Source organism: Scyliorhinus canicula, chromosome 14 (genome assembly GCF_902713615.1).
Source record: "Scyliorhinus canicula chromosome 14, sScyCan1.1, whole genome shotgun sequence".
Classification (NCBI taxonomy): domain Eukaryota; kingdom Metazoa; phylum Chordata; class Chondrichthyes; order Carcharhiniformes; family Scyliorhinidae; genus Scyliorhinus; species Scyliorhinus canicula.
The window spans coordinates 68,504,845-68,521,296 of NC_052159.1; the positions used below are offsets into that span (position 1 = coordinate 68,504,845).

Sequence of the window (16,452 nt, forward strand, 5' to 3'; positions counted from 1 at the left end):
GCCACTGTGCCGTATGCCACACCGGTTTTTGAAATTATGGAGTGCTTTGCCAATGGAATGGTTCAGCTAGTAGCCATTGCTTCTTTTAGAGAACAATTGGATAAATATTTGAAACCAGGCAAAATGCAAGATTCTGAGGAGAGACCAGGACAGTAAGAGTAATTTTAGAATACTGTTACAAACAGCTGACAAACAAAATGTAGTGAATGGCCTCATCCTGTGCTGTAGATAACCACCTTTTTTCTCTAAAAGAGCTTCAAACATAACCTCAAAGAAAAATATTTTCTAACATCAAGGGAGAAAATTATTTTATTAACCTCTGTGATCTTTTCTGCGTCCATTCACTCCCATTTGTGAGATCTTGACATAACTAGTATCTGCGGAGATTTCTCTCTCATTTAGGACTCTCAGCAACACTTGAGAGCTGCTGCCCATTCAGTATGGCTGAATTCAGATTCGGGTCCCACAGGTATTAAAATTTGTACCATTGGATCCTCTGAAAGAAGCTCTTTAAATCTTTTAGCAAACGCCGATAATGTTTTAATACAGCAGAAATTATTCTGTTGCTTTATGTGGGCAGGTGCAAATATTGTGTATTTATGACTTTGCATATTCCCATCAAACATCCATAATATACCTGCTTCCATTCTTATTTATCCAGTTATTTCTAGAGAATCTCCTGGAGTGGCTTCTCTTCCCACTCTCTCACCATTAACTCTGGAGTTAATCTTTATTAGTGTCACAAGTAGGCTTACATTAACACTGCAATGAAGTTACTGTGAAAATCCCCTAGTCACCACACTCCGGTGCCTGTTCGGGTACACAGAGGGAGAATTCAGAATGTCCAGTTCACCTAACAAGCACGTCTTTCGGGTCTTGTGGGAGGAAACTGGAGCACCCGAAGGAAATCCATGCAGAAACGAGGAGAACGTGCAAACTCCGCACAGACAGTGGCCCAAGCCAGGCATCGAACCCGGGTCACTGGCACTGTGAAGCAAAAATTACAGTTCCTCAAGATTGTTTCCTTGGTCGCCTCCTATTTCACATCTTGGCTCATACTCCAAAAACACATTGGATTCCACATGTATGCTGAAGACTCCAGAACTTCTTTGCTACTACCCCTCCACTGCCCCTGATTTTTCATGCTACTTGGCCAACCTCCAGTATTGAATGAGCAGGACTGTCTGAATATTGCAACGGTGGAAGCCTCTCTACCATTCTGTCCTCTAAGGTGCTGCCCTCCTGGATCAAGCAGTTGGTGAAATGTCATAATACTTTATTTCAGGCCTTGGTCAAATTTTGTTGAATAACCCTCTTAAGCATAATGGACATATAAATGCAGGTTGTTGTATGAACATGATCTGGATCGGTGCAGGCTGGGAGGGCCAAAGGGCCTGTTCCTATGCTGTAATTTTCTTTGTTCTTTGTAATCTAACGGGGACTTGAGCATCACAATTGCAATTGGAATCCCACCACTGCTGGTTGCTAAACAGCAATGTCCCACTGCAGATTAAAATGAAACACAATAAGGTTCTACTATAGACAGCCAGGCCTGTTCCTCTTCCCCCATCCACCAAACATAGCCACATACCTCCCCTATGGCAAAAGCATTTATCAACAGTTTTTGAAGTATATGATGCCACTGATTCCTTAAAACTGGGATGCACTGGAAAGCAAATGATAGAGGAGGAATGTGTACCTGTCAGTGATTACATTCATAGTACCAATGCTACCAAGAGACCTGTGCGTAACCTCCTATCATTCCCAATGTATATACAGACATACAAATTTGGAGCAGGTGAAGGCAATTTGGCCCTCCTTTAAATTCTGACAAAGAACCAAAGAACTCAAATCGTTGACTCTGCTTTCCCTCCTTACAGGTGCTGTCGGACCTGTTGAGTTTTTCTAATTCTCTGTTCTTCTGAAAGTTATGTCGGTTGGCTTTTTCTTATATCTGTTTAGAATTTTGCTTTAAACAATAACTCTTCTATCCAACAGGGAGCAAAAGTGACATCCTGTCTCTTCCAGAAGCACAAGATGATCCACAACGAAGAAATCCAGATATCAGGAAAGCTAAGCTGTTGTTGGGATGGGAACCTGTGGTGAGGACACATTGAATTCTCAATATGTGCATTGGGATGGATTCTCAATATCTACATTGGGATGGGATGCTAAATTACATAGCATCAAGCTATCAAGATAAATGTTTTCTTTATCAAATGTGATTCCATTGACTGGGTAAAATGCTCCAAATCGTATTTTACTAGATTAGCCACAGCACCTCCCGCCTTTTCCCAAGAATGTATGAAATAGTATAGTGTAGGGCATATGATGAATTAGGATATTAAGAGGTACATGCAATAAGGGTAATACGGTAATTGTGGGCTTTAATCTTCATTCAGACTGGGCAAACCGAATTTGCACTAATAATATAGTTAATGAGTTCATGAAATGTATACAAGGTAGTTTTATAGAGTAGTATGTCAAGGACCCAACTAGGAAATGGAATACTTTGGATCTAGTTTTGTGCAATGAGAACAGGTCAATCAATCTTATAGAAAAAGGGTCTTTAGGGAAGAATGACTATTTTAGGAAAATGCAGACATATTGAATATTTTATTTTGATCTTTGTTTTATGGTAGAAGATACAAAAAACATTCTGGAAATAATGGGAAATCAAGGGTTTAGCAAGAATGAGCATTGAAAGAAATCAGAATAAGAAATATGATTGGAGCAATTAGGGGCAGCAGGGTAGAATGGTGGTTAGCATAAATGCTTCACAGCTCCAGGGTCCCAGGTTCGATTCCCGGCTGGGTCACTGTCTGTGTGGAGTCTGCACATCCTCCCCCTGTGTGCATGGGTTTCCTCCGGGTGCTCCGGTTTCCTCCCACAGTCCAAAGATGTGCGGGTTAGGTGGATTGGCCATGCTAAATTGCCCGTAGTGTCCTAATAAATGTAAGGTTAAGGGGGGAGTTGTTGGGTTACGGGTATAGGGTGGATACGTGGGTTTGAGTAGGGTGATCATGGCTCGGCACAACATTGAGGGCCGAAGGGCCTGTTCTGTGCTGTACTGTTCTATGTTCTAATTCATGAGAACTGACAGGGTTTTAAAACATCATTGCAGAGAAAGTGGATACATTGAGCGCGATTCTCCTGCCAAGTGAGAGCACAACGAATCTCAGGAGAGCCCTCCAATGAGCCTCCCGACAGCCTCCACACCTCACGAGTTGGAAATCCGCCCCAAATGGGCGTGACAAAACGCCACTCCTAGAAGGTCATAAACCTACTTACAACCTACCTGCCCGGGATCCACTGGCCTCCCTTGATTCTCCGGCCTCCCAGGGAGGTTGCAGCCAGACGGTGAATAGTGCTGGCCCACTCAAACGTGGACTCGGGGGCGGGGGGTTCCCAGGCCATCTGAGACCCCGGGTGGTCAGGGTAAGTGCAGGGCAGCTCCTTGGCCCTCCTGGAATGTGGGCACCTTGGTACTGCCAAGATTGCAGGAGCACTGCCTGGGTGGCATTGCCAGGGGCGAGGGGGATCATGCCCATGAAATGAGGGTGAAGGGAGGGTTTGAAGGGTGGTGAGTGAAGAGCAGGTAAGTAGGGGCCTCCGGGAGGAGTGATAGGTGGGGGTCCTAGAAGGGAGGGGGTGCTATAAGGGAGATTGGGCGGGTGGAGCCTGAAGAGGGGGGACCCCAAAGCGGGGTGGCCTCACTTGGGGGGTGTGGCGTAGTGTCCATGGGTGGGTGTTGTGGAGGCTCCAGAAGCTCACTTAGAGTTTGGGGCACCCTTTCAAAATGGCGTGCTGATCTCTGCGTTCAGCTCCCCAGTGCTAAAAAAAAATTCTGTTTGGGCTAAACCAGTGAGAAACTCCCCAGGACCCAAAAAAGTGACTTATGTGTCATTGAATAGCGGTGGGGAACTCCCTGAAAACCCCACCACAAATTAACTTTGTAATTTTTTGGAAGAATTGCACCCATTGGTTTTGATCTTGTAAGTATTCCTTAGATCTTGGAACAATTCCAAAGGATTGAAAAGTTGCAAACATAACCCTGTTATTTGAAAAAGAAGAAAGAAAATCGAATTACAGTCCAATTAGTCGAACATCAGTAGGGGGTAAAAAACTGGAATTTTATTAGGCATATAGAATGGGGGAACTTAAATAACCATGATATAGTGAAGCAGTGTCTGCACGGAACAATGAAAGGGAAATCGTGTTTGCGTTGTTTGAGGATGCAACTAGTAGAATGCATAAAATGTATTTCAATTTTCAAAACCATTGAATAAGGTAGAATTATAGAATGGTTGCAGCGATGGTTGGGCGGCATGGTAGCACAGTGGTTAGCACTGTTGCTTCACAACACCAGGGACCGGGGTTCGATTCTCGGCTTGGGTCACTGTCTGTGAGGAGCCTGCATGTCCTCCCGTGTCTGCGTGGGTTTCCTCCAGATGCTCCGGTTTCCTCCCAGAAGTCCTGAAAGATGTGCTGTAAGGTGAATTGGACATTCACCTTAGTGTACCCGAACAGGCACCAGAGTGTGGTGACTAGGGGATTTTCAAAGTAACTTAATTGCAGTGTTAATGTAAGCCTACTTGTGACATTAATAAAGATTATTATTATTATTATGTTGGCTCTCTGACTGCCATTCTCTTACCCTTTCCTTGTATTTCTGCAATGGTGTCCTTTTCAGGTGATTCCCTTTTGAATGCCATGATCAAACCTACTTCCACCACACATAGGCAGTGCATTCCAGATCCTAAGCACTTACTGGGAAAAATGTTTTTCTTCATTGCTTCATTTGCCAATTACCTTAAATTTCTGCCCTCTAGTTCTAGATCCTTCTACCAATGGGAACAGTTTCTCTCTATTTCTCTCTGCCTCTTCATGACTTTGAATATCTCTATCAAATCTCCTCTCGACTTTCTATTTTCCCAGGAGACAGTCCTAGCTTCTTCAGTCCACCTACATCACTGAAGTTCCTCATCCCTGCAACCTTTCACGTGAATCTTTTCTGTAGCCTCTCTAATACTTTCACGTCCTCCTCAAAGTGTGGTACCCTGAATTGGAAACAGTTCTCCAGTTGAGGCTGAAACATTGTTTTATACACATTTGTCACAACTTCTTTGCCCTTATTTATAAAATCCACATATGCTTTATTAACCACAATCAGCCCTGCCACCTTCATTAATTTATGCATATAAACCCCTGGGTCCCTCTGCTCCTGCACCTCCTTTAGAATGTATTTATTTTTATTCTTACATGGGATGTGGGCATTGCTGGCTAGGCCAACATTTATTGACCATCCCTAATTGTCCTTTAGGGATACATAATGGCATAGTAGTAATGTCACTAAACTAGTAATCCAGAGGCCCAGGCTAATAGTCTGAGGGCACGGGTTCAAATCCCACGACAGCAGCTGGTGAAATTTAGATTCAATTCGTAAATCTGGACTTAAAAGCTAGTCTCAGTAAAAGTGACATGAAACCGTTGTCAGTTGTTAAAAAAACGATCTGGTTCAGCTAATGTCCTTGAGGGATGGAAATCTACTTGCGACTCCAGGCCCACAGCAATATGGTTAACTCTTAAAATGCTCTCTGAAATGACCTAGCTAGCCACTCATTTGTAACCAACCGCTACAAAGTCTAGCATTGTACCTTTCATTTTAAATTGTGTCTCGACATTCTTCCAACAAAAAGGAATCAATTCACACTTCTCTGCATTAAATTTCATCTGCCATTTGTCCACCTATATACATGCATACAAATTAGAAACAAGAATAAGTCACTCTCACTCAGCCCTTCAAGCCTGCTCCACCATTCAATAAGATTATGGTTGATCTAATTGTAATATCAGCACCAAATTTCTGCCTATCCCTGATAACCTTTCACCCTCTTCCGCCATCCTTTCTATGCCTTTTGAAGTTTAACACTACCCTCCTCACAGTTCACAATACTTCCAAATTTTGTGTTTGTCTGCAGATTTTAAAATTGTGCCCTGTGACCAAGGTCCAAGTCATTAACATGTCAGGAAGTGCAAGGCTCCCAACATCGACCCCTGGGATTATCCACTACAAACTCTCCAGTCTGCAAAACAAACACTCACCACCCCCCCTCTGGATTTGTCACTCAATTAATTTTGTATCCATGGGGATACGTGAGGAGAGATTGAGTCAATTTGGCCTATATTTCCTAGAATTTGGAAAAATGAAAGATGATCCAATTGAAACATAAAATTCATACAAAGATATGACAGGATAGATGCTGAGAAAATGTTTCCCTTGGCTGAGAATTCTAGAACCCAGACTCCCATGCTGGGTCTCTCCACTGCTCACCCCTGGTAGTGAAGATCCGATGCGGCGGAAAAAGTTGCATCAGGCGAAAGATGGGATTGCCACCCCGTTGCACTGATCTAGTCCCCACTCGGGACGGCATCGAGATTCACACCCAACGCCGGCGGGAGGATGCAGATGGGTTATTTGAACCAATTTACATCCTAATAATGAAATGAACTCCAGATTCTCCATGCCTCTGTGATGCTCTGGCCCTCTCCAGTGGGATTCGGACAGGCATGGATTGATGCAAGTATATGCCAGTTTAACTCTGATGTGGCTGACCTCACGATGGACCAAGGGGGTACGTATTTAACATAGGTGCCCCCATAGCCACAAGAGGACCCCTCCCTCCACCCCATCAGACAACCTTGCATACCCCAGCGCGCCCCCCCCCCCCCCAATCAGAAACTCACTCACCAGAGAACCACCTCCACAGACCACCGTGTGCCATTCTGATAAAATGTTTACTTCCCTCAGTGGCATTCAATGCAATAGGTATGTGGCTTTGATGATGTATGTTTAAAACATATTTCTGGGGCTTCAATATGAAGCATATATATAGAAGAAATATTTCATTGGCTATTTTTAACTTGCCTCCCGCTTTCTTTTTCTAAATAGGTTCCTCTGGAAGAAGGCCTAAACAAGACAATTGACTACTTCCGTAAAGAACTAGAATATCAAGCAAATAATCAATACATACCCAAACCAAAACCTGCAAAGACAAAGAAAGGCAGACTCAGACATACCTAATGCACTAGGGCAAAGCAAGCCTTCAACGTCACAGGGAATAGAATGAAAACTTGGCTTTTGAAGAACCTCCGAAAAAAACAATGTTAAATTTGAACTGGAATTTGTTCTTTGAGCTTGCTTCTACAGATGGATGTGCCTAAAAAAGTTCACATTTTTCCTTGCACTTTTTAATCTGTTTTATTTAAAGTAGCATAGTAATGTTGAGTGGCTGTTTTGTATTTTTGCTTTGGTTTATTATATTTGTCATGATACTGTTACTCATTGCTGTGAAAGATTTCTTCATGAACCATTTTACATCAACAGAAGTGTTGAAAATGGATTATTTATAACAAATGGTACTACTTAGTTTTGTCATTACTGTCTGCAATAACCTTCAGCCAGGCTAACAGCGTTGTCAGGTGAGTAACAGTGACATCTGATCATTGTTCTGCTATATAAATTGTTCCTCAGCTACAAAATGTTGCTCATTGGTTTTTAAGAGAGTTGTAAAATTGTTGTTTTGAAATTAGGAAATATATTTCTTTTTGTAAAAATCTATTTGTTATATAAGATTTTTTTAAGGAAGGTAATAATTGCTTGAATTACTGCTGAATTGTGTATGTGCTTGGAGAGGGTAGTGTATAACCAGGTATGTGTTTTAATTGTGCTTTAATAAAGTTCTGGTGGGGATATCATTTTAAAAAACTATTTTTACATCATTGAGGAATACATATAAGAGTTGTCTTTGAGGCACTCAGTTATTCAAATGATATAAGGTTATATATATATATGTATAAAACTCCCTAAAACAGCTATTAAAATTAGATTTTTGTCCTTTTACTTCCTTTGTTAAATAGCTTCTGAATTTAAACAAAAAAATAAAAACCCAATGATGAATGCAGTCATTCTTCTCATTCCTTCAACCAGTAAGGAAGGGTAGGAACTTTTTTAATCCTACAGCGAAAGAAACATCACCAGGTTCACTGGCTAAGGAATTTACAGCCACTCCATGGTGATTCAGAGCATAATTGTAATCTTGTAATATGCTGCAGAGTTGCACAGACTAGAGAGGCTCCAGTTTTGTTTTTGGTCTGTGTTGAGTTAGATCACTTCCGCAACTGGACAGGGCAATGTCTAAGGCCTGGGGATGAAAATGAATTGGCCAAGCTTCCCACTCCTGATCACCAGCCAGCAGTCCTTGTGGAAATGCAGCGGTATGAATATCTCATGGTGGAGGGGAGCAAGATTTAGCTCTGTTGTTGAGCCCTTCAAAAGTCAAATATTCTGCTGTAATCACTTTTCAGATTACACTTGCCACTTGGGGAAAACTACTAAATGGGTACAGCTGTTACTCAAGCATGAGTCGTGACTTTCAGGACAAGGAATTATGAGAAGGCCTTCTACTGAACTACGTACCTGGAATGTTTCTCTTGTCTTGTAGTTTGAGAGGGAGAAGCTGGAATCAGATATAACGGTATTACAATTAAATAGGGGTAACTGCAGGGACATGAGGGAGGGGCTGGCCAGAGTTGACTGGAAAGGGAGCCTAGCAGGGATGACAGTGGAACAGCAATGGTAGGGGTTTTGGGGGATTATTCAGGAGGCAGAACAGAAAGGAGGAGGAAATATGCTTAGGGAAGTCAAGGACAGCATAAAAAGAAAAAACATACAAAGTGGCGAGGATTGGTGGGAAGCCAGAGGATTGGAAAGCCTTCAAAAGGAAGCAGAGGACAACTTAAAAAAGCAATAAGGGGGAGAAGATGAAATATACGTGTAAACTAGCTAGTTGTATAAAAGAAGATAGGAAGGGTTTTTTTTTCAATATTCAAAAGGTAGAGAGGCAGAAATAGACATTGGACCACTGGAAAATGAGGCTGAAGAAATAATAGTGGCAGAGGAACTGAATAGTTAATTTGCATCAGTCTTCACGATGGAAGACATCAGTGGGATGCCAGAGCTCCAGGAAAATCAGGGGGCACAGGTGAGTGTAGTGGCCATCGCTAAGGAGACGGTTCTAGGGAACCTGGAAGGTGGATAAATCACCTGGACCAGATCGACTACACCTCAGGGTTCTAAAAGAGATAGCTCAGGAGATTGTGGAGACATTGGTGGTGATCTTTCAGGAATTATTGGAGGCATGGAGGGTCCCAGAGGACTGGAAAGTGGCTAATGTAACACCCCTGTTTAAGGGAGGGAGGCAGAAGATGGGAAATTATAGGCTGGTTAGCCTTACTTAGGTCATTGGTAAGATTTGTGAGTCCATTATTAAAGATGAGATTGCAGAGTACTTGGAAGTGCATGATAAAATAGGACTGAGTCAGCATAGCTTCAGGTCAGGTCATGTCTGACAAATCTGTTAGAGATCTTTGAGGAGGTAACAAGGAAGTTAGACAAAGGAGAACCAGTGGACATGATTTATTTAGATTTCCAGAAGACCTTTGACAAGGTGCTGCATAGGAGACTGTTAAACAAGTTAAGAGCCCATGTTGTTAAGGGTAAGATCCTGGCATGGATAGAGGATTGGCTGACTGGCAGAAGACAGAGTGTGGGGATAAAGGGGTCTTTTTCAGGATGGCAGCCGGTGACTAGTGGTGTGCCTTAGGGGACGGTCCTGGGACCACAACTTTTCACAGTATACATTAATGATCTGGAAGAAGGAACTGAGGGCATGGTTGCTAAGTTTGCAGATGATACAAAGATATGTAGAGGGCCAGGTAGTATTGAGGAAGCAGGGGGCTGCAGAACGACTTGGACAGGTTCGGAGAGTGGACAAAGAAATGGCAGGTGGAATACAATGTGGAAAAGTGAGGTTATGCACTTTGGAAGGAGGAATGGAGGCATAGACTATTCTAAATAGGGAATTGCTCAGGATATCAGAAGCACAAAGGCACTTCGGAGTAATTGTTCAAGGTTCTCTTAAGGGTTTTGCAAGTTTGTATAATAATAATAGCAGCGATATCAACATGGTACAATAAACATTTCCACCCCCATCACAATCTTCACACACCCCAACCATAAAACAACAATCCGGCCCTCTCTCTCCTCCCCCCTCCCCCCCCCCCCCCCCCCCCCCCCCGGCCCTTGGAATTCTGCTTCTGCTGGCATTTTAATTTTCCCTGAGAAAGTCGACGAATGGCTGCCACCTCCGGGTGAACTCAACCATTGACCCTCTTAAGGTGAACTGAGAAACCCAGCCATGTCACTAACCCAGATCTCTACAATCGGCGGGGAGGGGGCGCTTCCAGTCCCTCCACATTAATAAGATCTGTCTCTGGGCTACCATGGAGGCAAAGGCCAAGACGTCGGCCTCTTTCACCCACTGCACTCACGGCTCTTCTAACACTTCAAAGATCGCCACCTCCGGACTCGGCACCACCCGTGTTTTGAGTACCATGGACATTGCCTTAGCGAAACCCTGCCAAAACCCTCTAAGCTTTGGGCATGCTCAAAACGTGGACATGATTTGCTGGGCTTCCCGCGCACCTCGCACGCCTGTCCTCTACCCCAAAAAACTTGGTCATCCGGGCCACCGTCATGTGTGCCCAGTGGAGTACGTTGAATTGTATCAGGCTAAGCCTGGCACATGGTGATGTATTAACCCTGCTTAGGGCATCCACCCACAGACCCGCCTCTATCTCTCCCCCTAGCTCATGTTCCCACTTGCCCTTGAGCTCCTCTACCTGCGTTTCCTCTGCATCCAAAAGTTCCTGGTAAATATCTGATACCTCCCCCTCCCCGACCCATGTCCTGGAGACCACTCTATCCTGTATCCCCCGTGGCGGCAGCAGCGGGAAGGCCGGAACCTGCTTTCTCAAGAAATCTCGCACCTGCAAATACCTAAACCTGTTCCCTGCTGGCAATTCAAATTTATCTTCCAAGGCTTTCAAGCTGGGGAACCTCCCATCTATAAATAGATCCTCCTAATTCCTGGCCTCTGCCATCTCCGGAACCCACCATCCAGGCTACCCGGTACAAACTGATGATTATTATAAATCGGGGTCCAAGCCGATGCTCCCTTCACCCTCTTGTATCTCCTCCACTGCCCACAGATTCTCAGAGCTGCCACCACCCCCGGACTTGTGGAGTATCGGGCCAGCGAGAACATAAGAAGTGCCGATATCAGTGATCCTAAACTTATGCCTTTACATGACGCTGCCTCCATCCGCTCCCATACTGACCCCTCTCCCACTACCCACTTCCTAATCATGGCTATATTAGCCACCCAGTAGTAATTGCAAAAGTTTGGCAGCGCCAACCCACCCTCCCCCCGTCTGCGCTCCAGCAACACTTTTTTCACTCGTGGGGATTTACCCGCCCGCACAAAGTCCGCAATAATCTTATTCACCCGCTTGAAAAAGGCCTTTGGGTTGAAGATGGGGAGGCACTGAAAGACAAACAGAAATCTGGGGAGGACTGTCATTTTCACATCTTCCCCGCCAGTGATAGCAGGAGCATGTCCCATCTCTTAAAGTCCTCTTTCATTTGTTCTACAAGCCGGCATAGGTTTAACTTGTGCAGTGCCTCCCATTCGCAGACCACCTGGATTCCCAGATACTGAAAGCTCCTTCCTACCATTCTAAACGGCAGCTCTCCCAGTCTCTTCTCCTGCCTGGATTGCGAACATCTCGCCTTTCCCCATGTTCAATTTATACCCCAAAAATTACAAATTCCCCGAGGAGCCGCATAACTTCCCCCATCCCCTCCAAACGGTCTGAAATATACAAGAGTTGGTCATCTGCGTAAAGCAAGACCCGGTGCTCCACCCCCACCTCCCCGGCCGAACCAGCCCTTTCCAGTTCCTAGAGGCTCTTAACGCCATGGCCAATGGCTCTATAGCCATGGGGAGAGGGGGCACACTTGCCTCATCCCTCGGTGTAGTTTAAAATACCCCAACCTCAGCCAGTTCGTACGCACACTCGCTACTGGTGCCTGATAGAGCAACTGCACCCAGTCAATAAAGCCCTCACCAAACTCAAATCTTCCCAGCGCCTCCCACAGGTAATCACACTCCACCCAATCAAAAGCCTTCTCCACTTCCATCGCTACCACCTCCTCCATCTCCCCTCCTTCTGAGGGCAGCATAATAACATTTAAAAGCCTTTGAACATTGGCCTTGAGTTGCCTGCCCTTTACAAATCCCATCTGATCTTCCCCTATCACCCTTGGGACAATCCTCGATCCTTGTTGCCAGTATCTTAGCCAGTAGTTTGGCGTCCACATTCAGTAGAAAAATTGGCCCGTATGACCCGTATTTCTCCGGATCCTTCTCTTGTTTCAGTATCAATTAAATCAAGACCTGCGACATTGTTGGGGGCATGCCCTCCAGCCCCTCAATTATTCCAGATCCACCAGATCCTCATCCGCCCTCGGGAACCTCAACTGACCCAAAAACTGCCCCCCTCCCACCTGGCCAGGGGTTCCGACTCTCATAATTTGCTGTAAAAGTCCCGAAGCACTTCATTCACCCCCACTGGGTCCAGGACCGTATTCCCACCTCTACTTTTTACTCTCCCTGCCTCGAATGCTACTGGTTTATTGATCAGGATCACTACCCCCTGGTCTTTTGAGTGCTGCCCTGAGTGGAACATTTGGCCAACCCACCCCTTTCTCAATCTCGTCTGGTCTATAACCTTCAGGTGTGTCTCTTGTAACATTGCCACTTCAGCCTTCAGCCCCCTCAAATGCGCAAACCTGCGAGCCCTCTTGACCGGCCCATTCAACCCTCTAACGTTCCATGTAGTCAGCCTGGTCGGGGGGCTACCCCCCCCCCCCCCCCCGACTAGCCATCACCGTATTTAGGCCAGCCCCCAGTCTCCTCGAGCCCCCCCTCAGGTATTCGCCTTCCCCAACCTCCCATTTGTCCCCTAGTAACAGTTCCTCCCCTGTCAGCAGAGCAGCTCCCCCCCCCCCCCCCCCCGGTAACAGCACTAGAAACCCAACCCCCCATCTCAAGCTCCAGCTTAACACCTGCTCGCCCACCACTGTGCTTCCGTGAGTCAGCTGACTTGATAGCTCCCGCCCATGGCACCAAACAGTCTGTCTCCCCATTATTCTCTCCCTTCTCCCCCTACTTGGACAAACATATTTAAAGCATCATATTCCCAGTAAACAGACATAAGAAAAAACTGAAAATATAGCCACAGAAAAAACGATCCCAGAAACCACCCCCCCTCCAACCAGCTCCCAGTAAGACAAAGTTCACTTTAGCCTTCGAAACAGCCCCTTATTGCACATAACACTAGTTATTCAAACCAGCACATAAGTGATTTTCAACAAATTCCCACTAAAGTATTCTCCAAGGATTCAGTGTCTTTAGTTCACCTCCAGTCTTTTTTCCTTGATGAAAGTCCATACATTGTCTGGTGTTTCAAAGTAAAAATCCAGTTCCTCATATATGACCCGCAGACGGGCTGGGTACAATATCCCGAACTTCACCCCCTTCTTAAAGAGGGCCATTTTTGGCCGATTAAACCCAGCTCGCCTCTTGACCAAATCTGTGCCAGGTCTTAATAAATGCGTAGCTCACAATTTTCCCACTTGCTGCTCCGTTCTTTCTTGGCCCACCACAGAACGTGTTCCTTGTCCAGAAACCACCATCGCCCTCGGTGGCTCGTTCGCTCAGGGCTTCTTCGCGAGTGCTCTGTGCGCTCTATCCACTTCTAGGGGTCGCGGGAACATCTCAGCCCCCATCAACTTCTCAGCATGTTCGTCACATAGGCCCTCGCATCCGACCCCTCACTGCCTTCAGGGAGGCCGGCGATTCTCAGATTCTGCCTCCTGGACCTGTTCACCAAGTCCTCCAGCTTTTCCTGCATCCTTTTCTGGTGATCATTCATCATCTCCACCTTGGTCTCCAGCACGGTTAGGTACTCCTCATGCTCGGACACCTTTTTCTCCACCTCCTGGATCGCATGTCCGTGGGTTTCTTGATTCTGCACCACCTGATCAATCGAAGCCTTGATCGGGTCCAGCGGGTCCTTCTTAAGCTTGGCGAAGCAATCTTCAAAAAACTTCACCAGCTGCTCTGTCGACCACTGTGCCGTCTCTCTGCCATGCTTTCCCGCGTTGTCAGCTCTGCTCACTTCATCCTTGTAGGACTTTGTCTTCTCACACGGCCACTTCACTCTTTCACTCTTCACCGATTTATCCAATAAAATCCGGAATAAAACGGGGGAAGCAGGTCCAAAAGTCCGTCACAGGCGGGAACTATCAAATGTGCGACCTACTCCTCCAGGGCTGCCACCGGAAGTGAGGTACTCTTAATGTTAACGTGCAGGTTAACGTGCTTATCTGAAATCCAGTGCTGGATATCCTCCAAGTTGCAAAATTGTTCATCAAATTCTGCATCATGTTTGGGTCTACAAATTTGTGAAAAGAGGTGAAGTGTGACAAAGAGGATTATTTCTGAGGATACCATCATATTTGATGGTTTCAAACCTACTGCTGGTCCTGGCATCAATACTGGCCATCTCAATGATGGGTTTTGCAACAATCGACAATGGTTTCATGGTCATCATTAGACTTTTAATTCCAAATTTTCATTGAATTCATATTTCATCATTTGCCATGGTACGAATTGAATCCAGGTCCTCAGAACATTACCCTGCAAAGGTGGATGTTCCATTTGTTCCCTGGTCTGCTATTAAGTCTTCTCTTGTCTCTGTATCGAGTCTTCACTGGGGAGGGTACCTGGGCTGCCTTCTTATCCCCTATTCGTGTCCTTCCACAAGTTTCTTTGGCCCTCAGCCAATGAGATCACTGGACAGGAGTCACAACACCCGGAGTTGCCAATTGTAACTCTGCAGAACACCAGTAACTCTTCTCCTCCCCCCCACCCCTGCAACCCAGGGTCCATCCCCTGGTGCATTGTCCGCACATAATCTCATTTTATATAAGGTAACGGTGGGAAATCTAACTGCCAGAAAGACTGGCTGCATCCGGGCAATCCACAACAATTGATCTGTTTGAATGGGGCTGATTATTGTCCGATCTCCTGTTTATCGATCTGCCTTGGCTGTCTGTCTCTGTCCAGTGTATTTGAATTTGGCTGGTTGACTTCACATCAGGTCTGTCTGTGGTTCTGACTGTGGTTTTAATTTAAAGCGACCTTCTGTATTGAGCCTAAGATTCAGGCCGTTGGCCATTTTACCACACTCCTAATCTATTCTCAAACTTTTTTTGTTCCTCCTGTATATCCATTTTAAGTTTTCTTCTCTGATTTTTGTTCTTGGCTTGGTTCCTGACTAAATTATAAGCCAAAATTTATCATGTGTTCGTTTGTGTTTCATTTTAATATCATTAACCACCCAGGAACTGTTGGCCTTAAAAACCCTTTATGTCTCATTTGTGAGAATGGTGTCTTCCCGAACGATCTTTTCGAAGGTCTCTTAGCATTCCATCATCATTTTACTTGATAATCTTTCATTTCAGTCCAACTCGGCCAGGTCTCTTTAGAACCAGCTGAAATTATCCTTCCTCCCAAATGAAAAGCTTCTTTCTTTCACATAGCATGAACTGAGTTGGTTGGACACTGACATCAGCGATGCTGGGGACTCCGGGAGGATCTCTCATGCTATTGCAGAGGTGGGCATGCCCATTTTTCTTAGGGAAGGCTGATTTTTATTTTCATGTTTAGTAGTAAGCATATAGTCATGGGCAGCAAGTGAATGTACGGCTGTAAATGGCCAAAATCAATGCCTGCCTCTTGTTTTTGTTGTTTTGTGTCTTTCCTTTTTCAATTATCCATCGATCTATAAATGCATTTATTCCTTGCATGCATAATTCTTATAATTTATTTGACCCGTCTCCTCTAAATTGATAATAATCCTCTCATTCTACATCTGTTTTTCCCCTATTGGGATTCTCACTCTGTAACTGCCTTTACGCCTCTTTGTTATTCCTTATGTCAGACTAGTTGAAGATAGACACAGATAATGTTTGGAAAGGTGAGGACAAGGAGCCACATTGCAGGGAAGAAGGTAAGAGGATTCTCTCACTGTCTTTAATTCCTTCCACTGGTCCGACATAGATCTGCTCTTGAGTTCTGATAAGGTGATGTTAGACTTTAAATGTTAACTCGGTTTCTCTCTGCTAGAGCTACATAGATTTCCCAGCTCTTTCTTTTTTAGTTATGGAACTGCTCCTCTCTGCTGGCCTCTACTGGCTTATAATCTCATTGGTGGACAGTTTTGGTCCCCTTATATAAGGAAGGATATACTGGCATTGGAGACAGTCCAGAGAAGATTCATTTGGTTAATCCCGGGTATGGAGAGATTTCTTTATGAGGAGTGATTGAATAGGTTGGGTCTGTGTCATTGGAATTTAGAAGAATGAGAGGTGACCTTATTGAGGCATATATGATTTTCAGGAGGCTTGAATGGGTAAACGCT

General features: G+C 44.9%; 1 protein-coding gene across 1 annotated transcript in view; it reads left to right on the forward strand.

The window, feature by feature from the left end:
• Positions 1 to 7,964, forward strand: part of uxs1 (UDP-glucuronate decarboxylase 1) — a 113,373-nt gene extending 105,409 nt beyond the window's left edge. The window contains exons 14-15 of the mRNA XM_038818235.1: positions 1,999 to 2,102; positions 6,953 to 7,964. Of these exons, the coding sequence (XP_038674163.1) occupies positions 1,999 to 2,102; positions 6,953 to 7,084 (236 nt within the window). The 3' untranslated portion in view covers positions 7,085 to 7,964. The remainder of the gene's footprint in view (positions 1 to 1,998; positions 2,103 to 6,952) is intronic.
• The last annotated feature ends 8,488 nt before the right edge of the window (positions 7,965 to 16,452 follow it).